General features: G+C 43.5%; 1 protein-coding gene and 1 non-coding gene across 2 annotated transcripts in view; one reads left to right on the plus strand and one right to left on the minus strand.

Annotated features, from left to right (window-relative positions):
• Nucleotides 1–26,586, minus strand: part of PAPLN (papilin, proteoglycan like sulfated glycoprotein) — an 84,030-nt gene that overhangs the window by 37,522 nt on the left and 19,922 nt on the right. Inside the window, exons 4-15 of the mRNA XM_074235778.1 lie at nt 26,095–26,155; nt 24,902–25,004; nt 18,696–18,826; nt 16,060–16,183; nt 12,866–12,946; nt 12,432–12,604; nt 11,255–11,378; nt 10,921–11,047; nt 9,460–9,525; nt 6,955–7,162; nt 5,094–5,273; nt 2,073–2,229 (exon numbers count right to left, since the gene is read on the minus strand). Coding sequence (XP_074091879.1) covers nt 2,073–2,229; nt 5,094–5,273; nt 6,955–7,162; nt 9,460–9,525; nt 10,921–11,047; nt 11,255–11,378; nt 12,432–12,604; nt 12,866–12,946; nt 16,060–16,183; nt 18,696–18,826; nt 24,902–25,004; nt 26,095–26,155 — 1,535 coding nt within the window. The remainder of the gene's footprint in view (nt 1–2,072; nt 2,230–5,093; nt 5,274–6,954; nt 7,163–9,459; nt 9,526–10,920; nt 11,048–11,254; nt 11,379–12,431; nt 12,605–12,865; nt 12,947–16,059; nt 16,184–18,695; nt 18,827–24,901; nt 25,005–26,094; nt 26,156–26,586) is intronic.
• LOC141523132 (U6 spliceosomal RNA) lies at nt 1,141–1,245 on the plus strand. Its single transcript, XR_012478343.1, has one exon. It is a non-coding gene; the product is annotated as a U6 spliceosomal RNA (small nuclear RNA).

The following is a 26,586-nucleotide window of genomic DNA, read 5'->3' on the forward strand; positions in this document are numbered from 1 at the left end:
TCTCACTGCTCCCCATCACAGGGCAGCAGCCTCCACATAGTCCGGCTGCTTTCTCCTCATTCCACAAGCACAAAGGTCATTCCTGAATCTCTGCCTTTGGTCGTTGTGACCTTCTTTCTCATTCATAAAAGGAGAGGACAAACTGGGAAAGGGAATAATTCTAGTCTCATCTCAGCTCATCAAACCTTTCTTTGCCACCCCAGTGTTTGAATTTCTACAGCATTGAGAATCTGTAGCAGCAAAAAATAAATTTTAATTGTACTAAGGAGAGGTCCTTATCCCTTAAGGTGCCTGAGCCAATTAGGTTGTGATAGTTGGGAGAAGCCCCCAAGTCATCATTTTCCAGGGGGGGATTATGCACTTGTAGGGAAGAGAAAGACGGATTCTATTTGTGGAGTTGAGCATTGTGGGAAAGGAGTTTTGTACAAGTCCAAGCCACCCCCTGGTATAGGGATGGGTCAAACAGTTGTCCAAAAAGCCTTCCTGCAAGTGGCCAAAAATAAACTGAGGAAGGAGAGGGATAAAGATGACCTACTCTGGGCTGGCTAGGCTCAGTGGGGAAGAATGGAACAAGGAAGATTACACAGCTGAATGTTAAATGTTTGTCTGTCTTTACATGGGATGATTTCTCTTTCCCATAGGCTAAATCTTCCAAGGGATTGTTTCATGACTTTCCCCACCATTGATTTGGAGAACAGATTTGAATTGTGTGTATATGTGTGTGTGTGTGTGTGTGTGTGTGTGTGTGTGTGTGTGTGTGTGTGTGTGTGTGTGTGTGTGTGTGTGTGTGTGTGTGTGTGTGTGTGTGTGTGTGTGTGTGTGTGTGTAGTGTGTTTTCTCAATTTCTTTGCTAATAAAATTATTTTAGGGGCAGCTAGGTGGCGCAGTGGATAGAGCACCGGCCCTGGAGTCAGGAGTACCTGAGTTCAAATTCGATCTCAGACACTTAATAATTACCTAGGTATGTGACCTTGGGCAAACCACTTAACCCCATTGCCTTGGAAAAAAAAACCTTAAAAAAAAGGAAAAAAAAACAAAAGGAAATTATTTTAACTCTAATTGAATATTTTATTTTTTTAAGTAATTTTTAAAAGCTCTGCTAGCTTGTTACAAGTCCTGTATCATAGGATCTTAGATCTAGTATTCACTTTGACAGCACATATACTAAAATTGAAATGATACAGAGAAGATTACCATGGCCTTTGTGCAAGGATGACACAAATTCATGAAGGATCATAGATTTAAATCTGAAAGGAGAGCCAACCTTTCTAATTCTAGATGAGGACAATGACTTGCTCAGGGTTACATGGTGGGGACTGGTGTAGGGAAGGGAGAAGGGGGTTCAAACTTGAGCTTTCTTGACTCCAAGTCCAGTGCTCTAGCTACTAAATAATCTCATCTGATTTTAAAGACCCCTAGTTGCTCTAGACAGGAGGCATAAGCTGGATGAGATACGCTTATTCCAAATTTTCCAGTTGAACTCAGTAATCTTAGTGGTATCAAATGGTGATACCAGTGGAATCAAATTCAAATAGAAATGGGGGGGGGATCAGGTGGTCAGAAGCACTAATCTATACAAAAAGATGCATGCAGGTAGTATATTGAATTAGTTTTAAAATGTGACATTTTTTGCTTTTTTTATTTATTTTTGTTATTTCCCATTTACATTTTAATCTGGTTCCTCCACACTGGGAAGTTTTGTAAGCTTCATGTTTGACACATTTGCTCCTGAGAATAGTGAAAAAGCTAGCTGTGATTAAATACCCTCTTGAATGTCTTTAGCTTTTTTTTCACTTTTGTTAGACTTAGTTCTAAAACTAGTTTATAAGTTCCTTGAGAACCAGAATCATTAAGTTGTCCTTCTTGTTGATTTGTTAACGGATTGAAAACTAAAGGTGGAAAAAAAAAGGAAAAAGCAAGACTTTTTTACCTGCTACCTCTCTTTTCCAATGTCCCTTCAGTCTAGTCTTTCTATGCCTTCTGTTGATCCCCAGAAAGAGCCCCTGACCCAGAGAAGCCCCAAGCCCCCAGGGGATGCTCTATTCCTCTTCTTCCCTCTCCTTATTTCTTACCTTGGGGCAGGTGGCAGGACTGTGTGTTACAAGCCTCCTCTTCCTCTGGCATCTGGGGCTGGTGAGCTTGGCAGAGGTCAGAGCTATAGACAATGAATTCCCTGTCGGCACAAATGACTTGCCGTTTCCGGATGCCTGAATCACAACTCTTAGAGCACTGAGAACCACCAGGAGAAAGAAAGAAAAATGTTTAAATGAAAAGATGCAATCATGTACATACCCCCACAAAGACACATGAAAGTTCAGAGATGCTTGTGCATATACCCAGAAAGACACATGCTGAGCCAGAGATATGTTTACCTATAGGTAGAACCAGAGATGAGAACATACATTGTCATTCACAAGGATACACAGAGCCAGAAATGAGATATATACCTGCAAACACATCACAAAAACATGCCCTAAACAAAAAAAATTCCTATTTCCAACTTCCACAGGAGAAAGACATGAAAGAAAGAGCAAAAGAAGAGAAAAGGTCTTAGACTACAATAGAAAGAGAAGAAAATCATGTAGATGACTTACAGGGGTTTGGAATACCAGAATAGGTCAAGGGGTTGAATTTGGGGATGGGGGAAAGAAATTAAGGAAAATTTGAAGAACAATCTTCAGACCTAAATACTGGTCTAGATTCTGAAACCTACAATTTTCAGGAAAGCAGAATAAATGACCATTAAAGAGGATATAAGATAATTAAGGAGGATCAAGGAATGTTAGGGAACAGAAACTGAAAAGGCATGCTCTAAAAGGACAGAGAGAAGGTGGTTGGCAAGGCAAGGCAAGGCAAGTGAGAAAAAATAAGTGAAACAAATGGTGGGCTAAGTGTCGAGTGATAATTTAATCCACCAAAAGGTAAAGGATTAAGAAGAAAGTATACACTGGATCTGATTCTAACAAGGAAGAACTGGTTGCTAGTTTGGAAATGAAGAAAGTAACTATTCCAATCCAGACCCTATGGTAGAGGGGAGGAAATCTGGGCATAGTTTGGCATATACCCCAGATTTCAGAAAAGTAGATTTCAGAGGGGTTCAATAAAAAAATTGTTAGGCTCTTATAGAGTAAAATGTTTCAACTTGCCATAAGGAATGAAAATACTAAAGATTGAAATTCCAAAGACGCAAAAGGAAATTATTCCAATAGGGGTGGAGAGGAAAGGATTTTGTTTTTCAAAAGACCAATGTAGGTAGACAGGGAATTCACCAATCATTTCTTTAGATAGATAGATAGATAGATAGATAGATAGATAGATAGATAGATAGATAGATAGATAAATGAACAAACAAATAAATGAATAAACAAATAAATGAATTGAATGAATGAATGAATAAATAAATAAATGAAAGAAGAAAGCAAGGCCAGATAACTGAAGAGGACTATAAAGTGATGGTCAAGTATGTAAAATGAAAGCTCAGAATAACTTGAAGATGGCTAGAGAAGTTAAGGGCAACAAAAATGGAGTTATTGTTGTGGTTGTTCTTTTTAACTATATTGAGAGAAAGAAGATCAAAGAAGAGAAGGGAACCTTTGCCAGGCACTGTGCAAAGAGCTTTACAAATATTATCTCAGTTGATCCTTATAACAACCCTGGAAGATAGGTGTTATATAATCCTCATTTTTCAAGATGAAGTAAATTGAGACTGACATGCCCAGGTCACCCCCCAGCTCCTCTTTAGAATAAGCCCATCTCTTGTTAAAATATTCATCCTCTCATTATTTGTTAACAATTCATTTGATTTCTATCCATCAGGGACAACCCCTTTTCCAAAAGTATTTAAACATTCAAGTGGTCTCCACACAGGGTCTTTAGTTTCTGAGAGAACCATTAAACCTCAATTTACTGATTATCTACTAGTTTAATTAATAAACTGATTATTAATTATCTAAAGTGTATGTCTCCTGGACCTTTAATTCATCTCAGAGGAAACGATATGTTCACATATTATATTCAAGCTTCAATTATATATTTTTATATATATATTAGAAATATATATATATATATATATATATAAGTATTTTATATATACCATATTTTCCCATGTATAAAATGTGCCCTTTTTTGAAAAATTTGGAGTCTAAAAACTGGGAGCATCTTATGTGGTAGTTGTCGATTTTTTTACTTTCATTTTCCACCTTTTCCTGCTTGTTGTATTTGAGCTCATTGTTTCACATTTGTTACTGGTATGTTATGTTTTGCCACGTTCTGCCCAGATGTGGCTCAGAAAAGATTTTTGACCAATGCTGAATTCAAGTTCAAAGTGATCCAGTTGGCAAAAGTTAATGGAATCATGCTGCTGAACCTCAGTTTGATCCCCCTCCAACTGAGAAAAGAATCCAAGACTGGCTACGGGAAGAATAAACTCGACTGAAAAATGCCCCAGAAGAAGAAGGCCATGAGAGGTAAAGCAGCCAAATGGTCTGAGTTAGATAGGGAAGTGAAGAGATGGATCGAAGGAGCAAAAGGCCCAGTGGAATTCCTGTGTCCACAAAGATGGTTCAGCAGGAAGCCAGAACTGATGATGAACAAGAAGTGACTGATTTCAAAGGAGGACACAAGTGATGCTTCAGGTTCATGAAACAGAATGGATTGAGCATGTGTGTCCAAGCACCAGACTTGCCCCTGAAAGCTTGAAATTCATGATGAATAAAACTTGAGATCAATAACTTTATGTAATATTTTTTCAAATTTCAGTCCCCAAAATTAAGATGCATCTTATACATGGGGAAATGCAGTATATGTTATATAATATATACTATATACTATATACAAGATACAGACAAGTACAAGGTAATTTGACCAGGAGGATGCATTCAGATATGATGGTTGGAGGCATCAGGCATGAGGGATTCTAAGAAGGAATTTGCACTTGAGGCCAGGGAGCTGATCCATGCAAAATCAGAGAGATTCAGATATTCTGTAAGTGCTCCCAGGCATACCATTTAGAGATGTTTGTCAAGCACCAGGTGCATTAGAGAACAAGTCACCCAGATGCTGGACTGAGAATATGAGCATGGTCAGATACTCACCAGCCCCCAGGCACCAATGTGCCAACTAAGCTCCTGAAGAGGGCAGTTCTCTCCTACACAGGCCTCTGTCAGGGGAGGTTTGTCCACAGAAGAGCAGGCAAACTCTTGGAGAGGAGCGCCTTCATCACCCCAACAGGTGACAGTCCGGCTCCGGACACCTGGGCCACAGCTAGCAGAGCACTAGAGGGGAACCCAATCAGAATCATATGCCTCTCATTCCCCTTACGGGGTGCCTTGCCTAGGAGCAGTAGTCCTGGTTTATATTGATAATAACAACATCTACATGGCACTTATTTTTTGTCAGGCACTGTTAGACACTTTGCAATTATGACTTCATTTTATTCTTGCAACAACTCTGAGAGCTATTTTATCTTCATTTTATAAATAGGAAACATTACTGTCTAATAATTATCTTACAACTATTTGTTGTTGTTCAGTCATTCCAATTGTATCCACCTCTTCATGATTCCATTTGGAGTTTTCTTGGCATTTTTGCCATTTCCTTCTCCAGTCACACAGTTGGTAAGTGTCTGAAGTCAAATTTGAACTTAAGTCTTTCTGACTCAAGGTCCATGACTCTATCTTTTGTGTCATTAATGAGTGAGGTCAAGTCATATATCCCAAATGACATCTGGACAGCTTGGAAGCCTTAGAGATAATCAGAACTAACAAAATCATACAAACTCTGCTACATCACCATCAATTATTAATCTTAGAGCCTGAAAGAATCTTAACCCCCATTCGTTTTATCCATCTGGGCTTATGGATAAGAGCACTGGACTTGGAATCAGGAAGACTCATCTTCCTGAGTTCAAATTTGACCTCAGTCACTGAATTAGCTGTGTGACCTTGGGCAAGTCACTTAATCCTCTTTGCCTCAGTTTCCTTATCTGGAAAATGATTTGGAGAAGGATATGGCAAACCACCACAGTATCTCTGCCAAGAAAATCCCAAATAGGTTATGAAGATATGAATATGACTAAAACCACACAACAACAAAGACCCAAACAGGAACAGTGAATTTCCCAAGATCAAACAGCTAGTTGGAATTTTAGTAATCTGTTATCAACTTTCAGACAGGTATCACTACCACCCACCCTCCTCCAATTTTATATTTTTATATATTGGGTGCTGAGCACAGTGACTTGATGGCCCTGAAAATCCTTTATTGCCCTGATCTACCCAAGACTGAGGTTGTTTTACAGAGCTGGAGCCGGCTCTCTTCCCACCCAGAGGTTTACGACAATCTGCCTCTTCACCTGAACACACCAAGGCAGGAAAGTCATAAAGGACTCTCTGCTAGTGACTGTTCCAGCTCAGTAGCCAATCATTTCTTCCATGTCAGGAGCTGACAAAAAGCAGTAATAGAATACCTACACATGGACCAAAGGCCGCTCATGCTCAAAGGAGAGAACATATCTCATAAGGACCAAGCTCTTCTCAGCCATCTGTGTAATGGGGCATTCTTGCCAGTTTTATGGAAATTATCCAGGCACCAAGTGGTCAGTCCCTTGGTACACTGCCTCCCCCCAACCACATGGTCAAATCTTCACTATACAAGAATGCATGGCCAGGTGGTGCAGTGGATAGAGCACCTGCCCTGGAGTCAGGAGTACCTGAGTTCAAATCTGGCCTCAGACACTTAATAATTACCTAGCTGTGTGGCCTTGGGCAAGGAATGCATGGCTAAGAGCACACACACACACACACACACACACACACACACACACAAAACCAAACAAAATACTCTGCATTTTTGTCTCCTCCAGAACCGACCAAGCCTCTCATCCCATCTCTATGTATCCTCTTTTTTGCACACTGCAGACCCTGCTCTTCAAGGGCCCCTCTCTGATGGACTCACCTCTCCCCAGGGTCCTGAGCTCCATGCTGCACACCTGTGCAGGTGGCAGGACCGTGTGTTTGGGGGCCTCCCCGGCAGGGCTGCACACAATGCTTCATCTGCTGCCTCCTCTGTACCCTCCCCATCAGATACAACGCAGTAGACGTGGCGAGACTGGGAACCTCCTCCGCAAGGAGCTGAGCAGGCACCCCATGGCCCAGCTCTCCATCTGCAAGAGGAGAAGAAAGTTAGACCACATCTGGGTTCTGATGCCAGAGAAGCATCAAGCACTTAGCTCTTTCCCTCAATCACTCTGCCTCCTCGCACTCCTGCCCATCTGCCTAAACAGAAGGCTGCCACTCATCTACTAAGGCTATTCATTCATTTTTTTGGGGGGGTGAGGGGTTTGCAAGGGAATGGGAGTTAAGTGACTTGTCCAACCAAGGTCACACAGCTAGGTAATTATTTATAGTCTGAAGCTATATTTGAACTCAGGTCCTCTTGTCTCCAGGACCAGTGCTCCGTCCATTGCCCCTACTTATTCATTTTCAGTGAAAATCATTTCTAAATGGCATGACAAAGGAAAGCACCAGGTGAAAAGGAAGGATATCCTGGATTCCAGTTTTGGTGCCGTCACTAATTTACTCTGTGATTTTGAACATGTCACTGAACCTCTATGTAAAATGATAATCAAAGTAATGACAAATGTAATAAATAAATAATTTATTTTATATTATATAATTTTATAATTATATGTAATAAATAATAAATATAGTAACAAAAGCAATAATAACAACACAGCTCCTTATTTTATAGCTACTATGGGGATCAAATGAAAATATGATTATTTATTAATATTTGAAAAGTTATTTTCCTAAAGTACAGGGTCATCTCATCCCCCTACACAAAGGGCCAAATATAAACTACTGTTTGGCTTTTTAAACTCTTCACAAAAATGGTCTCGTTCCTATTTTTCCAATGTTCTTAGCACATTACAGTCATCTCTCCACATCATGACTTTCCCCATTGCTATTTCAATATATCATGGGCTGGCAAAAGAAATTAAATGAGAATTTGGGGAGAGTTTTATGGAAGCCATAGATGACACATGATGACCAGCAGACAAGACAGAAAAAGTTTAGAAACTCAGAAATGTATAAAATACACGTATTGTATTATATAACATTAACTTGCTTTATCTTTTTTTTTTTTTAGGTTTTTGCAAGGCAATGGGATTAAGTGGCTTATCCAAGCCACATAGTTAATTATTAAGTGTCAGAAGCCAGATTTGAACTCATGTACTCTTGACTCCAGGGCTGGTGCTCTATCCACTGCACCACCTAGCCACCCTGCTTTATCTTTTAATACAATAATAATTCAGACTGCTTCTCTGATATGAAGGAAGGGCCAAAAAATTTTACATGGATTTTTCAAAACCCCAAGATGTAGAAGGGATAATTGTATTCTTTCCCCTTTTAATTCTTTTTAAAGTTTTTTTTCTTTTATTTCAGGCAATAGGTTTAAGTGACTTGCCCAAAGCCACACACAGCTAGGCAATTATTAAGTGTCTGAGACCGGATTTGAACTCAGGTCCTCCTGACTCCAGGGCCAGTGCTCTATCCTGTGCCACCTAGCTGCCCCTTCCCTCTTAATTCTAATGTATGCTCTTTCTTTTAATTATTTCCTATTTACTCTCTATATAGCTTGTTTGTATACATTTGTTCTATTGTTATCTCTCCTAACTAACTTTTATTTATCACTCTAAGGTTTGTCAAGCACTTTGCTATATATTAACTCATTTGATCCTCATAACAACCCTGTTATTACCATTAATCAATAAAAATTAAATTATTATCCCATTTTATGGATGAGGAAAATGAGGCACAAAAGGGTTAAGGGAATTGTGCTGGGTCACACAGCTAATGACAGAGGCAAATTCGAATCCAGCTCCTCTAGACTCCAAGTTCAGTACTCTTCATCATATATCCAGATTCTACACCAGATTTGGTGATCATGTTTTACCTCGAGGAATCAGTTTCTTCTTTTGTGCAAAATAAGGGGTTTGAGATACAATCTGAATCTATAAGGTATTGTTATTCAGCTCAATGTATCACCTTCTCTCTCATAGGTCCTTGACCTTGCTCCCATCTCTCCCCCCACCCAGAGCCCCTGTGACTAAATTTTAAAACTGGTATTTCCCCATAAGACAAAACTCACCCTTCCTTCATATCAGAGAAGTAGTCTGAATTATTGTTGTATTAAAAGATAAAGGTATGAAGGACTTGGACAGCTTGAAATGGGAAAGATACTCCAGATTTCCAGACCCCACGGTGGCCATGCAAAGCTCCAGTGCCCACCACCTTCCCCATCAAAGGGGCAGAGAGCAAGAAAAGCCCCAACACCAGCCCAAGACCCCTGACCAGCTGAGAGATGCTCCCACCATTGCAGGCTTTAACATTTCCACAGACTATGGCTAGGCTGACAGAGAGAGGGTACTCCCAGATGCCCACCCTTGCCCTCGGTTACCTTTTCCCACACATGCCTCGGGTTCGGCCATGGCTCCACACTCCCGGCGGGTGGAGGTATGAAATCCTTTGTGCACAGAACAAAGGTGTTTGCAAGAACCAACAAGAGCATTTCTCCTTCTGAGATCATGGAAGAAAGGGCCATGAAACCAGGCACCTATCTTCCCTGGAGGCTCCCCAGGTTAGTTTCTGGCTAGTGGTTCCATGGGGCTTCACAAGAAGTTAGGAGACCTCAGAAACACAAACTCTTCTATCCATCCACATCCCCACCACAGGATACCCTAACTGTGGCTAAAAGGATGTCAACCAAAGCCTTCCAGAGCTCAAAGGAAAAGATGGAAATCACTATATTCCCCAAATAAGCTCCCAGGGTCCTTAGGCACTCCAGGTCCAGACTGGCCCTTTTCTTTTCTTTTATTTATTTAAGGTACTGGGGTTTAAGAGTGACTTGCCAAGGTCACACAGCTAGGCAATTAAGTGTCTGAGGCCGGAATTGAACTCAGGGCCTCTGGATCCCAGGGCCAGTACTCTATCCACTGAGCCACCTAGCTGCCCCCACCCCCAGACTGGTCCTTTTCTAAGGCATGAAAGTATTTATTCCTCTTCTGTTACCACTTAAGTTTAATGTAGTAGGTGAAGGAGTGGAATGAAGAAGGTAAAAATCACAAGTCTTTACGTAATTCCAGGTCCCTTGTCTAGAGGGGGACTCCTTGGGGAGAACACCTCAGACCTACTCTCTGAATAATTTGGGTCTTGGGTGGCTAAGGACCCTGGAAGCTTATTTTGATAGTATGGTGGTTTGTGTCTCATATGGTTACCTTTAAGCCCTAGAAGACCCCAGTTGGCTTCCCTCTAGAGTATCCCCCCTTGACTGAGGTCTTCCTCAGTAGCTCTAGATTCTGGTCTATTCTCCTGCTCTGCATCATCTCCCCATGCCAGTAGAAAGACAGTGACAGGAGATAGTTATATCAAGAGGTTGGAATGCAAGGATGCTCTTGCTATCTTGCTTTTTTCTCGAGTCCCTTCTGTCTACTCTGTATATATCTTCTATCTGCCTAATTGTTTACATGTTGTCTTCTCCATTAGAATGTAAGCTCCAGGGTAGGAACTGTTTTGCCTTTCTTTTTGTCTCAGAACATACTTAATAAATGCTTGCTGACCAATGGTTCAATTTCAGGATGCCAGAAAAAGGATTCCTTTCCTTACACTCCTCCTTGGTCTTTATCATGGCAGAGCATCTCAATATTTCACCCTGGGAAATATTTGTTAGATGCTCTGTTCTTACTCCCAGATTCCTATCTTGTCCCTTTCTCAAGTCCTGAACCCCAAGAGGCTATCTATCCTAGAGAAGGAACTAACACTATTATTGTGTGGCCCAAATTCTCTGTCTTAGGGTTCTGCTGAAGGACAAAGGTAGAGAAGGGAGGAAGGTTCCAATAAAGGTAGGAGAGTCAGAGCTCACCGCTTGGTCTGTGGGCAAGCCTGAAGGTTGCAGGTACGATTGTCAGATGGCTGGGGCTTATGCCGACACATATGATCAGGGTAAACCTCATTGTCGATAGTGCAGAATACCAGGCGTGTCTGATAACCTATCAAGAAGAGATGCCCAGGTGAGCCGAGCAGAGCCTTGGAGGCCTGTGTCCCCAGGGGAGCTGTTGAATACGGCCTGGGTCTATGAACCTTCACTCTTTCTTGTGGCTCTTCCTTAGACTCCATCTCCCTATACCTTGGAACCACCTCTCTCCTCTTGATCATTCTTATCTCAGGTGACCTCTCCCCAATTCGTCCCTCCTCACCTCCTCCACACTCTGCACTGCAGTCACTCCAGGAGCCATGATTCCAACTGAAGCCAGTGTCCAGGGCCTGGTGGGGCAGGTAGTACTCATACTGCACCCCTGGGTTAGGCTCTTGACTGATGAGCTGAAATAGAGAAAAGAAATCCCCTATGTCCAAACCAGTGAAGAAGACACTGAATTCCCATTTTTTTCTATTTCCTAGGGTGGCACTCTGTCTCCGTCTCTGTCTGTCTCTGTCTCTGTCTCTCGTCTGTCTCTCTGTCTCTCTCCCTCTCTGTCTCTGTGTGTGTGTGTATGTGTGTGTGTCCAGTCTCTCTCTTTCTCTCTGTCTCTCTTTTTGTCTGTCTTTCTATCACTCTGTTTTGTTGTAAAAATCATCATAATGGGTTACATTTATAAAAGGCTTCTGAGTTTACAAGGAACTTCTCATTCTCTCATTTGAGTCCCATAACAAAATGAGGAGATGAATCCTACAAGATTTGTGACCCTCATTCCGCAGATAAGGAACTCCCAAACCCAAATGATTTGCCCATAATTGCCAGCAAGTTTCAGAGGCAGAGCTCAAACCCAATCAGTGTTCCAGTATCCTTCCCTGCGTTGCTTCTGTCCATGCAGCTGGAGAAGAGAATGGACCTGAGAAATGGACTGGTGCAATATACCTGAGAGTCAGGATATCTGGTTGAAATTCTGCTCTAGGTCTACTTCTGGGACCCTTCTAGTCCCACCTTCTCTACTCTTTCTGTTTTGCTCTCCCTCTTTCCTCCCCTCTCCCTTTTGACATAGAGGTCAGGGGGTCAATTCTTGCAACAAGGTCTCCTAGATCAAGGAAATTTTTTTGTGTCTGGTGAAGCCCATAGACACTTTCTCATAATAATTTTTAATGCATAGGAATACAAAGAACACAATTATAGTGAAATACAATTATTAAAATGTCTTTTAAAACCAAGCTTGGGTTAAGGATCTCTGCCCAGGTGAACATGACTGCTTCCCCAGGACATATCCCAAGGGATGAATGTATGCTCCCATGTGAACCCCTGTTGTCACAGCAAACCCTAATGAAGCCCTCCCCATTCTCAGAGTAGACATTAGCCTCTTTACAAACCAAGCATTATTTATACTTCAGTAGATTATAGGTAAGTGGCAGAGAGAACCAGTTATTTCCAGAGACTCCACTTACCTCGATGATCAGGGGCTCAGTAGTGGGCCCCCTGGCTTGTAGGCGTTCAGGAGCCAGGTCCCCCTCAGAACCTCGTTCATACTGAAGGATGGTGCTGGCCACTGGCAGGGCTCGGCCAAACTCAATTGTCCAGTGGCCATTCAGGTAGTATTCTCCTCGTACATTCTTCACTGCTGTGGGGCGAGGAGAGGAAATAAGAAAGATGAAAAAGGAAATGTCCAGAAAAGTTCCATGCAGGGTTAGAGAGAGAGGAGCTGCTATCTTGCAGCTCTGATTATGCCTCCTCTCCTCCCCAGTCCCACAACCTAGGTATGCAATGTATGTACTCTGGGGATCCTGGACCAGGATTTGCTCCTGTAGCTAGATTCTCTCTTGGGAGATTAGACTTGGGAAGTAACAGGAGAAGATCATCTATTGGACCTGTTAGTTCATACCCAGGAAATTCCTGCTGGCTGTGACTTCTGCAATATGGATGCTGGTGGCTCCTGCAGGAATGACCAAAATCTGGTTGTAACCTGAGGGAGACAGAACTATCATGAGGCAAGTAATGTTGAATTCCTAGACACAGTAATGCTCTGTCCCCTCCCTAACACTCACCCCCAAAATCCTCCTATCTTTCCAGGCTTTTTATAGATTACATTCCCCAACTCTTCACCCAACCCCTCCAACCCCCACCATTTACTGTTTGATCCGGTGACACTGGCATCTTTGCTTTTCCTAGAACAAGATGCTCTGTCTCCCACCTCTGGGCATTTTCACTGGCCACCCCCCATTCCTAGAATTCTCTCCCTCCTCATCTCCACCTTCTGTCTTCCCTGGCTTTCAAGTCCTGGTTAAAATTCTACCTTCTGCAGGAAGCTTTTCAAGATCTCTCAATTATGTCCTACTATTCTTTATAGAGCTTATTTGTATATAGTCATTAGCATGTTGTTTCCCCCATCAGACTACGAGCACCCATAAATCTTAGCTTGCAGATCTAGTGGGCTTTGGGATATGTGCCAGGATGTTTTGATTCATTTGCATTTTGCAATGCATGGACTTGTTTTTAAATATGGTTGTGATAATATTTTTTTCCCTAAATGGAACGTTTTGATTATTTCTTTCTTTCTCCTTTCCCTGATTTCTGCAGAGGTGTTACTTAATCTTGAATGTGTTATTACCTTGAGACACTGTTAAATTGTTCATGCATATTTTGTTAACTTTATTATGCTGTTTCTTCTTGTAATAGAGGATGATAATAAATTGTATTTGTATATTATATTCAAGTTTACAAACCCTTTTCAAACACATACACATAGACACACACACACACACACACACACACACACATTGTGAGCTTCTCAAGGGCAAAAACTATTTTTTTCCTTTTTCTGTATTCTGGCTCTTCATTCTTTGTAGATGCTTAATAAATGTCCAGGTCTATACACGCATGTTCAATTGTTCATTGGATAGCTGACCAAGACCCCTAGAGACACACAGCCCAAACTCAGTATCTGACACTCTAAGAATTTTCTGGGTTGGGGCAGCTAGTTGGCATAGTGGATAAAGCACCGGCCCTGGAGTCAGGAGTACCGGGGTTCAAAACCGGTCTCAGACACTTAATAATTACCTAGCTGTGTGGCCTTGGGCAAGCCACTTAACCCAGTTTGCCTTGCAAAAACCTTAAAAAAAAAAAAAGAATTTTCTGGGTCATGCCCCTTTTGCACCCAGTTCTGAATGTCACATTTTCATGATATAGACAATCAGGAACCAATCCATCCATTCATTAAACAATTCAAGAATCGTTTATTAAGTAGATTTTAAGTAGAAAGTTTTATGTTAGGCATTGGAGATTAAAAAGACCAAAAATTCATTTACATTCTACTAGAGGAAATGTGTTCAAGGATAAATTAACACAATCAAAAATGAATACAAAATAACTTCTTGGAGAGTGAGACAGTTGAGTTGTGTAATCAACTCTGACTTAACTATTCTCAACAATACAATGATCCAAGACTATTCCAAAAGACTCATGATGGAAAATGCTGTCCTCATCCAGAAAAAGAACTGATGGAGTCTTAATGCAGATTGAAGCATACTGTTTTGTTCTTTCTGCATTTTTTATGTTGTTTGGGGGGGGTTCTTCCACAACATGATGGCAATATGTTTTACATGTTTGCAAATGTTTCAAATTGCTTACTATCTCAGGAAGTGGGGAAGGAGGGAGGGAGAGAATTTGGAACTCAAATTTTTTTAAAAAGACAATGTTAAAAATTGTTTTTACATGCACTTGGGAAAAAATAAAACGTCAGTTTAAAAAATTAAATAAAATAAAATTTTTAGCAGAGATGTAAATTGAATGGAACAACAATAATAATTTTATATAATAAAAGCATTAGTAAGACAAACAATTTTGAAAGATATAAGAATTCTGAACAAGTCAATAACTAATCATGATTCCAGAGGGCATATGATGAGACATTCTACCCATCTCCTGACAGAGAAAGGATAGATTTAGGATCTAGATTCAGACAACAATTTGGAAGGTATGGCCAATGCAGGTGTTTGTTTAACTCTGCCTTTTTTATTTGCGGGGATAGGGAGGTAGGAGAAAAGTGGGTAGAGTTAAGAGGAAAAGGAAATAGAGTTTAAAATGAAAAGGAAATTAAACTAAAAAAATACACAGAGCAGTGAGGGAAATTCAGGAGGTGACACTAACTAAAAAGGCAGTGTCAGTACCACTGTTAAAGTTAATATGTACTCTTTTTAAAAAAAAAAAAAGCTGTACGGGGATAGCAAAGTGGTACAGATAGAACACTAGCCCAAGGATCTGGTCTTGAGCTCAGATCTGGTCTCAGTACTTACTAGTCATGCTGATTCTAAACAAATTAGCTAACCCCAATTGACTCAAAAGAATAGCTGTATGTGGTAGCTTAATGATTTCATATTCACTTCTCTTTTCTGTTCTTTATGTATTAATATATTCACATTTATTAATGACTATTAAATGAATGGCAGCTAGATGACTCAGTGAGTAGAACCTGGAAACAGGGAGACCTGAGTTCAAATTTGACCTTACTAGCTGTGTAACTCTGGGCAAGCCATTTAATTTCTGTTTGTTTTAATCTACCAGAGAAGGAAATGGCAAAGCACTTAGTATCTTTGCCAAGAAAATCACATGAAGAGTGTTGGCCTGCTATGATCCACTGGGTCACCAAGAGTGAGGCACAACTAAACAATTGTCATTAAGTGTATAATTAAATGTGTGTCTTTGTTCTTTAATGGAACCATCATGAAGCTTTAGTTAGAGTTCAGAGGCTATCCTTGAGAAAACTCCAACCTTCTCTAAGCACAGAGAATGTAACCTGCCCAGAGACCACAAAGAGAAGATACAGGCAGTGGGCCTATTGTGGGGATGACCCCCCAATAGTAATGCAGCCTACCCAAGAGAGAAGTGGTGAACCAAGGTATTGGGGCCTAAAGAGAAATCCAGGAGGAAAGGCACCAGACCTAGAGCTTTGATCAAACATGAAGTAAACATTTGGGAACCCATGAGTAGAAACCAGGATTTAGGAAAAGACAACTCATGATCAGAGAGACAGAGCATACTTAAACTCCTTCTTCCCAATTCCAATTCTGGGTCTCCTACCTTTGGTGAGGTCATTAGCATCAAAAGTGCCTTTGACTGGATAGCAGGACCGGCCGTCACCCCCACACTGTAGACACTTGTCTTCTTTCTTAGTTGAATAAAGCATGTGGTCACAGCCAACAGCCTGCCTAGGCCCAGATGCAAGAGAAGAAGGTGGGAGAGGGAACAGACCAATCTCGTTAAGGATCAGACTAAACAAAGGAGACTAAGAAATTAAGGGGAAAAGAGATGTTCACATATGATAGATGATGGAGTCATGGAGCTCTTTCTTCTCCCAGAAGCCTGGTATTCCAAGACTCTGACTTACAGTTTTGTCAGTCAAGGGCCATAGTGGAAGGTTATTCTACTTGCCTCCATCTCAATGGGCAGGTTATACCTGGATAGACCTCTTGAGTAAAGCAATTAAGAAATTGCCTGGTTGTTCATGGAATCACCTCAACAGTACCCTGAATCTCCCTGGAGTGCTGCCTCTTGGGTAACATCATGGCAATCTTCCCCATCTGATTTGGAAGATCCACTGCCCCATTTATTAAGGGCTTAATATGTGTCAAGCCTCATACCAGACACTGAGGACTCCAAAGACAAAAATTAAATAGTCCCTGAATCTATTGGGGGAAAATAATATGTATACAGAAATTAAACAAAGAAAGTTACTACAAATAAAAAATAATTTCTTAGAGGAGGATAATAGAATCTGAGAGAAATCAGGGTGGACTTCTAGTAGGAGATGGCACTGACCCAAACCCTGAAAGAAGCCATGGATTCCCTTAGGCAGAGGTGAAAAGGAACTTGGTCCAGGCATGGGGGATAGATGGTCCCAAGATGGAGAGAAGGAAAGACATGTGGAGGGAACAACAAAAAGGTCAACTTGTTTGAAATGTAGAGTGTGTACAGACAGCAATGAGCAATAAGTCTTGGACTGTCATTTGTTAACGTTTATTAAAAAATTTTGGAGAGGGACATGAGAGGGAAATAGAATTAATTTTAATTAAAATTTTTTTGTAAAAAGATAGCTGGGGCCAGATGGTGAAAAGCTTTAAAAGCCAATAAGAGGAATTCATATTTTATCTTAGAGACAAGAAGTCAATTAAAGTCCCTGAGCAGGGTAGTGACATGCTCAGGCCTGTGATTTAGGAATATCAATTTTTAAGCTCAACTATGTTGAGGATGGATTGGAAAGGGGAGTGACTTGAGGGAGGGACACCAATTAGTCTGTTGAAATAGTCTGGGCAAGAAGTGAGAGGGTCTGAATCACAGTGGTGGTTATGGTGAAGGGAATGAATGCAATGTGGATTGTGAAGGCAAAACTGACAAGATTTGACAATTTATGGAATATAAAAAGCTAGGGAGATAGAAGAATATTAGGTAATACTGAAATTGCAAATTTGGACAACTGGAAGAAATGTGGAGTTCTCAACATAAATAGGGAAGTTGGTAAGGGGGGAAGGTTTGGGGAAAAGACAATAAGCTGTTTTGGACATGACAAGTTTGTGATGTCCGTGAGACAATCAACTGGAGATGTGTGGAACTGAAGCTCAGGAAAGAGGCTGGGGTTGGAAATGTATACATACCTGGGAATCCTATGATAGAAATGACAGCTCAATCTATGTAAGCTTGTAATGTGAGAGAGGAGGGAAGAGAAGAAAGGAAGAAAGGGAAGAGAGGAGAAAAGAGATGAAGGAGAGGAAAGGGGAGGGAAAGAAAGAGAGAAGGGGGAAAGAGGGGGGAGAAAAGAAGAAGGAAGAGAAGAAGGGCATACGGAGAAGAGGGAGAGGGAAAGGAAGGAAAAAGGAGGAATGGAAGAGAGAAAAGATGCAAAGGGAAAGGGGAGAGGATAGGAGGGGGAGGGGGAAAGGGAGGGGAGAGAAGAGAGGGAGAAAGGAAGAAAGGGGAGAGGGAAAAGGAGGAAGGAGAGAGAAAGAGAGGGACTGAAGAGGACTTATGACAGTCTTGGGATATATACATTCATGTATAGGAAGTGTGACAAGGATGTTGATCCAGCAAAGGAAGCTGAGGAAGAATAATCAAACAGGTAAGAAGAGAACCAAGAGAAAGGATTGTCATAAAAACTTAGGGAGAGGGCAGCTAGGTTGGCGCAGTAGATAGAGCACCAGCCCTGGAGTCAGAGGAAACTGAGTTCAAATCCCACCTTAGATATTTAATAATTACCTAACTGTGAGACCTTAGACAAGTCACTTAACCCCATTGCCTTGCAAAAAAAAAAAATTGGGTAGGACAGCATCTAGAAGAGGAGATGGAGATTAGCTGTGTCAAAAGCTAAAGAACAAGTTAGAGGACTCTATAAAGGTCACAGAATTTGACAATTAAATAGAAATTGGTCATCTTGGAGAGACACATCTTAGCCCTCAGTAGGAACCATGCAAAGTGGTCTTTTCCAACATGAGTAATATAGAAATATGTTTCACATGATTTTACATGTATTATCTATATCAAATTGCTTACTGTCTTGAGGAGGGGGAAGAAGGCAGAAAAAAAGTGGAACTCAAAATCTTACTAAAATGAATGCTGAAAACTATCTTTACATATAATTGGAAAAAATAAAATATTAACTAAAATTTTTTTAAAAATAAAGTTAAAAAAAGGATAAGTAGAGAGAAGACAGGCCAATGGCTCACCTGACATGTCCCCTGCACACAGACATTGAGCTTGCCTGGCTCACAGGGGGTCCCATCCACCACTGCCTCCTTGTGTCTGTAGTAGAAGTTCTCCCCCTTGGGAATGCAGTTCAGCTCACACTTGTTGGCAGCTGGGGAAGAGAAGAGGGATGAAGATGAAATCCCAAAAGAAGAGGGTTTTCTTTTCCTGCTCAAAAATCAAATAGTCTGTCCTTGTAGTTACCCTAAAAGTAAATACTAAAATGTGACAATGCTTTAATATTCCATCAGTTAGACCATCTGATCCCAAGCCATGTTGAGTAAATAAGAACTTATCAAATAAAGACCTCAACAAACTTTCCCCATCTTCCTTCCTCTCTCCACCATGATCCTCCCCTGCCTTCCCTCCCTTGATAAAAGGGGACTGAGGAATTCAGGACTTTTCAAAGCAGTGAGGACATCTTGAAGAGCACATGATTGCTCTTAAACAGTTATTTAGAAGTATAATAGGGGAAAAAGTCATGAATCTGGAGTTAAGAGAACTGAATGGTGATTAGATACTGAGTTTCAGTTAATCTATAAAATGGACATAATAACATACACTATCTATTTCGGGGGTCTGCCGTGAGACTCAAATGATAAAATAAACATAAAGCTCTATGAATATATATATATATATATGCCGGGTTTTTATTTACAACGCCGGCTTCTTAATGCTAGTCCGTCCTCTTACTCACCAGTCCAACGCATGGTGAGTCTTCGGGGTACCTCCGGCCCCCACTCTTTGATGGGGGAAGAACCAGACAGAGCGCCTGAGGTGGGTCATGAGTCTTTATTCTTCTGTGATCACATTCCCGCTTCTTCCCCCCAACCTCTCAGCAGACCCTTTTATCCCCTCTGTCCTCCCTCCCATGAACTCTTACTCAATGAGGGGCCGAGTTCTGTAACATTCCCTTATAAGGTGATTATGTTTCCCCTCTAAGCGACCGCCAAGCCTCTTCCCCCCGCCCCCAACATCTCCCCCTTTCTGTTTTACAAGGTTATCACTTGGTGTGACCTTAAGCGGTGCTGAGGTTAGCCTTAAGCGGTGTCATTTCTACTGGCCTCTGATAGCCGGGGGCGAGGAACCCTGTCTTAGGTCATCTCCTTCAACCCAGGACCTTGCCCGTCCTAGGCGCCCGACACCCTCAGGGCCTGTCTTAGGTGGCTGGGTGAGGAGAAGTTGCCCGTCTTGGGGATTACCTCGTCTTACCCCTAGGTGTCACATGTCATGCATGGCGGCTAGCCAGACTTGGGGATCCGCCGGGGGCGAGGAACCCTGTCTTAGGTCATCTCCTTCAACCCAGGACCTTGCCCGTCTTAGGTGGCTGGGTCAGGAGAAGTTGCCCGTCTTGGGGTTTACCTCGTCTTACCCCTAGGTGTCACATGTCATGCATGGCGGTTAGCCAGACTTGGGGATCCTCCTCCGTCTCCATGGCCATGAAGGCTTTCTGAGTAAGAAGCATATAGCCCCTCTGTCGCCTAGCTAGGCGGCAGAAACAGACAACAAGTAGGGTGATTCCCAGAATCAGCGTCCTTGTTCACCCTCAAGGGGGTATCCTCCCGCCATCTGGCAATCCCTCCATGGTATGGGATCCTCGATGTTTTCCCCTGTGGCCACACATGAGGGGCCCCACCGAGGCAGAAGGGAGCCCCATTGATGTATTGGTCCGTGCTACCGGAAGGGGAGAGGGAATAACTCGGAGTATTCCCCATGTCGGATTTCCTTCAGATGGAGCACCTCCAAGGATCCCTACGATGATCAGAAGGCCTGAAAAAGAAAGAAATTCCTCTCACCCCGTAGGGTTGGGCATTAATCAAGGTCTCTTATCTTGTAAACAGGGAGCCATCTTTCTGGCTCTTCTATCTTATCCTCGGGATGAAATGACAGGTGGCCCTGTCTTCTGTTCTTTACCGTTACAGGGCCATGCCAACCTCCCTCTTCATCTCTCCACATGACTTTAGAGCCTGGTAGGGCCTTGGTGGGAGAGGGCAGGAGCGTTGGTTCTTTCTTAGCATGTCCTTTTGGGGAGAAAAATCTCTGGGCGGCTGTAGTGCCGTCATCCCTGACTTGTAGGAAATTCATGGTAAATAGTACCTGAGACAGGTCTGAATGGGTCAGTGACCTGCCAACTCCCCCTTTCTGTTTAAAAAGATAGGATGTAGCAGAGTATCCATGTAAAGCTGGCACAGGGTGGGGCTATTGGCCATTCCTTGCGGTAGGACGGTGAACTGATAACGTTTACTGGGGGCTTGGAAATTGATCGCGGGGAGGGAAAAGGCAAATTTTTCTTTGTCCTCCGGGTGGAGGGGAATGCTATAGAAGCAGTCTTTAACATCAATCACTATAATAGTCCACCCTTGCGGGACTGCAGTGGGCATAGGGAGACCAGGTTGGAGGGTACCCATGGGTACCATGTTGGCATTTACTGCCCGAAGATCAATCAACATTCTCCAACTCCCCCCTTTCTTTTTTATGACAAAGACGGGGGAGTTATACGGGCTAAGGGACGGTTCCACTTTGTTCTCGTGCAGGAGGGTCATTACTATGTCTGTGAGGGCGATGAGCTTTTCTTTTGTCAGGGGCCACTGCTCAACCCAAATAGGTTTCTTATTAATCCATGTTATTCTGGGGGAAAAGCTCATCTCTAGAGTGGCCCCAATTAATTTCCCCGCAGGCTATCAGGGGTGGCAAGTGTCAGGTTAAGCTGGCTCAAGATATCTCTACCCCATAATGCATAAGGGAGGTCGGGTAGGCACAGTGGGGTGAAGAGTCCAGATTCTTCCAAAGCTGACCACCGTAGGGCGTGTGCTGCTTTCATGGCAGATCTATTGCCCCCCACCCCCGTCACTGCTTGAGGGCTCTGTAGGAGTGGCCACTCGTGCCTCCACTGTCCCCTATTTATGACAGAGCAATCGGCTCCAGTGTCAATTATCCCTTCGAGCTTCTGATTTTCCACCGTGACGGTTAACAGTGGTCGCCCAGAGCTGACCGGGTGGACCCAGTTCACATGAGCGGGAGGGGTCCGCAAGGGCAGCGCCTTTCCTACCTCTTGGCCCTGTTTTACCAAGGTGGGAAAGGGGTGGGGGTTTGTGACCCTTACGGATGTGGGACTTCCGGGACCAAAAATGACCTGGGTATGGGTGACTAAGTCCACACATCTCTCAGCCCCTGTGATGAGCGCTGGGAAAATATTTAGCTCAATGGGAATCATCGAGGTTTCCCAAGGCCCGATCTCTCTCTGCTGTGTCCCTTCTCTATAGTCAACCCTCACGGGGATAGTCACAGTAATGGGGCCGCTGTCTTCGAGCACGGGGGGGGGCCCCGCGGCCGGGCCCCTCCCTTTCCCTTTTCCCGACTTCCCTTTGGATCGGCAGAACCTGGCTATGTGACCTGGCTTTCCACAGGAATAACAGGTCGGAACTGAAGTGGAGGGGGGCCGCTGCCTGCACTGTGCTTTGAGGTGCCCTGGCTTTCCGCACCCAAAACAGGTGGGTCTCACCTGCATACCGTGAAGGGTGGTCAGGAGGCTATCCTCCCGGTTCTCCATGGCAGTCACTAAGGCCTGAATTGAATCCTCGCTGGGCATGTCCAGCAATTTGTCAACAATTCCTTCTAATGAAGCGTCAGGGGGAAGGCTGCTAATGGCTGCGATCCCTTTGGGGCGAAGACCCTCTTTAATCAATTGTCTCATAAGTAGATCAGATCCCGGGGTGTCTCCCATTATACGAGTCACTGTCTCTTTAACCTCGTTCACAAATGAGAGGGGTGTCTGATCTGCTCTCTGCTTCAGCCCAACCAACTTCTGTGTGGCTCTCCCCCCTTTCATGGCTCCAATCTTATCCCAAGCTGCAACATGTGTTTCTTTAACAGTCTCTAGCTCAAACTGGCCATACTGGGCCTGAACAGCAGGGTCAGTATAGGCTCCAGTTCCACACAGGAGGTCAATGGCTAAATCCAGGGGAGTATAACCCCGGGATTTTGCCAGCTTAGAGGCCTCTCTGCGGGCCTGAGCCTTAAAAGCTAAATATAAGGAGGCATCTAGGCAAGCGGCTGCAATTTCGTCAAAGTCAGCAGGGGTCCAAGGGTGCGTAGCAAAGAGGTTTTGCATCAGTCTTTTTACATAAGGGGAGCTTGGGCCGTATTTAGTCACGGCCTCCTTAAGTTCCTTAAGCATCTTAAAAGGGACAGGGCGGTAGTCTCGGGCTCCGGTAAGGGGGTCCGTAAATACCGGGTAGAGGCCCCAGTCATCCCAGTCCACCTCCTCCCCTTTCTCTATTGCTATGGAGGCACTGGTGGCAAGTAGGCCGGATGGGCGGAGCCCTTGAGGGGATCTCTGAAGGGCGGACAAGGAACACGGGGGATTTTTTGCCTCTGTTTCCTGGCTGGGCCGCCAAGCCTGGGGCGCGGCAGCTGTCCAATCAGCGCGGACTTCTCCCTCCTCGTCAGCAGCCTCCCGGTCCCACCTACTCACGCTCCTCTTCCTGCCACCCCTGAGGGCTGTTTGCACCCCTCCCTTCCCGCGCTCGGAAACTTCCGGCCCTGAATCTTCTCCCTGGGGGCCCCTTGTTCCCCCATTGTTTCTTCTAAGTTCCTCCCACGGATACAGGGGAGGGAGTGGCCTTCCCTCTTCCTCTGAGCCCTCTGAATCCGATCCCGCCAACGAGCTACCCACCTGAGTGCTGATTGTTCGTGCTAAAGTCACCTTCTGGGGATGCAGGGCTGCATCCACTATCTTATACACTGTAAAATCCTTGGGGGTCAGTTTTCCCGGGCAGGTGTCATTATAGGAGGCCATCTGCTGCCCTACCACCTTCCATTTATCTGGTTGGATCCCACTATGTTGCACCCAAGGGCAGATGTTCCAGATATTCTCAACAAAAGCACGGCAGGTCTTGATAGGTAATTTACGGCCATGCTTAGCGCAGAGTTTATAAAGCTGCACTGCAACGGCCTCTTTTTCCTCCGGCTCAAAGGCGGGAATACTATTCCGGCCCCCCATGCTGTCTACTAGCCGAGGCTGCAATCCTAACAGGTGGCAGAACTGGAGAGTTCCCGTTCGGCAAAAGAGAAGGAGGAAGCAGGGCACAATCAGACAGGCCAGCACGGCAAGGAGCGTGATTAGAGCAGAAGGAGAAAGGGGAGAGAAAGAAAGCATAGTCAACACAATAGGGATATGTCCCTCAGGCAATATCTGAGAGTAAACGCCCTCTCCTTCCTCCCGGTCAGAAACGACCGAGGCTGTCTGGAGAATCCGACCAGCGGATTCAGACGTTCCCTAGCAAAATCAGGTCCCTGTTCCGGGCACCACTTGCCGGGTTTTTATTTACAACGCCGGCTTCTTAATGCTAGTCCGTCCTCTTACTCACCAGTCCAACGCATGGTGAGTCTTCGGGGTACCTCCGGCCCCCACTCTTTGATGGGGGAAGAACCAGACAGAGCGCCTGAGGTGGGTCATGAGTCTTTATTCTTCTGTGATCACATTCCCGCTTCTTCCCCCCAACCTCTCAGCAGACCCTTTTATCCCCTCTGTCCTCCCTCCCATGAACTCTTACTCAATGAGGGGCCGAGTTCTGTAACATTCCCTTATAAGGTGATTATGTTTCCCCTCTAAGCGACCGCCAAGCCTCTTCCCCCCGCCCCCAACATATATATATATATGCATATTTGTTGTTTAGTTGTTTCAACTGAGTCTGACTCTTCTGATCCCATTTGGTTGGGGTTTTCTTGGCAAAGATACTGGAGTGGTTTGCCATTTCCTTCTCCAGCTCATTTTACAAATGAGGAAAACTGAAGCCAATAGGGGAGGGTCAAACAACTACTAAGTGTCTGAGGCTGGATTTGAACTCAGAAAAATGAGTCTTCCTAACTCCAGGCCCAGAGCTCTAGCCACTGCACCACCTAGCTGCCTCCCTCAGCTCTATTTTCAAAGTCCTTCAGAAATAGCAAAAATTCTCCTCCCTTTATATGGGGGATTATATTGGTGTGGGAGTTTCTCCTTCCTCCATGGGTCTCTAATATTAGGAGATGTCCTATAGCCCAAGTCACAGAGTCTTCCCATTGGTTAAGGAGGAAGTTTCCAAAGCAGACTAGCAAACTTCCTAAGGCACAAAGCTGTGAAGTACAAGAGTCCCAGAGTCTCCCAAGGAAACCCATAAAGAATGGTGCCCTCCATCCTAATTCTTACCTCCATAATATGGAAACCACTTGTATCTCTTTCCTTGGAATTCCTTCCCATCAAATTCTGCACACTGCTCTGCTCGGAAGTCCCGGGCTCCCTGAGGACAGCTCTGCAGGGGAGAGGACGAGAGCAGAACATTATAGGATGCTCCACTGTCCCCAGGAGGTGAGGGGCAGAAGGGAAAATCCAGTCAAGTTCAAATCCACAAGCATGTACTAAAATGTCAGCTCTGTGTGAAGCACTGGGGATATGAAATACAGTTATCCCTTTCACATTTTAACTTTCCCCATTAAGTTTTCCATGTATCATGAGTTGGAATAAGAAATAAAACAGGAATTTTGGGGGAACTGCAGATGACACAGAAAAAGGTCAGAAACTCAGAAATGCATAAAATATATGAATATTACAATATAATATCAATCCAAATTTTACAATAAGATACTATTAACACTCCATAAAAGAAAAAGAAAAAATGCAGACTTCTCTGATACAAAGGGAGGGCCAAAACATTTTATATGGATTTTCTAGATCAGAAGGGTGCCATGTCCCTAAACCCCCAAGATGTGGAAAGGATAACTGTAGTTTCTTCCAAAATACAGAAGTTTCTCTCAGAAGTGATTTCTTATCCATCAGTTTAGGAAACTAAAGAATATAGTAGAGATAATACCACAATAGGGAGTATGAACTGCCAAATTCAATCTTTAGATTTGGGGATTTTTTGTTTGCTTTTTAAAAAAATTGTTCTAAATTTAACAAGCACCGAATAAAATGGAAAGCCACTCCTCCTGTAGAATCTTCCTTCAGAGGATTCCTTTTGCCCCTATCTTGTAAAAACTTGGAAGTTCCTCAGGAGAAAAGCTGGTGGGGTGAGGGTGCACAGAGAAATCAAAATCTTCATCAAGATATTGTCTCAAAGCTCAGCAATGATGACTGCGAGCAAGGGCCCACAAACCAACAGATGGGTCTGAGAGATCTAGTAATGAATTCATTCCCCCTTTTCCCCAAGCTCCCAGCAAAAACTAAAAGAGCCTCTAGTTGCCCCTAGCAGAGGCCTGACCCTGGCCTTTGTAGGGTCTCCAATAGGAAGGGAGGACAGGGAGATTCAAACAATACTTCTCTGATGATGATGGGAGGTCATATAAAGGAGATAACGCTTCTTAATAAAGGAGAGAAGAAATGTGGCTCCCAGAGCATCTTACCTCTGTGTTGCATATACGATAATTCCGGGTGGGTCCAATACAGCTGGAGCCTCCATCTCTCCTGAGAGACAAGCCCACACGAGGATATGGTTATCTCTCTATCTTCCCACCCAGCCCATTTCCCAAGAAATCCTCCTGCACTTCCTCACATCCATGGATCTAGGAGATTGTCTCTGACCTACTTTGTGTAGCCATAATCTGCTAGCCAGCAATGTTTTGGTTATTTCCTCCCCCCACCCCAATATTCCTCTTCATTGTAAGGGCGAGTTGTTTTTTTTTTTTCCCAAGGCAATTGGGGTCAAGTGGCTTGCCCAAGGCCACACAGCTAGGTAATTATTAAGTGCCTGAGGCCGAATTTGAACCCAGGTACTCCTGACTCCAGGGCTGGTGCTCTATCCACTGCGCCACCTAGCTGCCCTTAAGGGCAAGTTTATAGGGAAAGGAATGGGGGAGTGAGCATTAAGAAGTAGAAGCTCTTGAACCAAAGAACCT

Source organism: Macrotis lagotis, chromosome 4 (assembly GCF_037893015.1).
Source record: "Macrotis lagotis isolate mMagLag1 chromosome 4, bilby.v1.9.chrom.fasta, whole genome shotgun sequence".
NCBI classification, from domain to species: domain Eukaryota; kingdom Metazoa; phylum Chordata; class Mammalia; order Peramelemorphia; family Peramelidae; genus Macrotis; species Macrotis lagotis.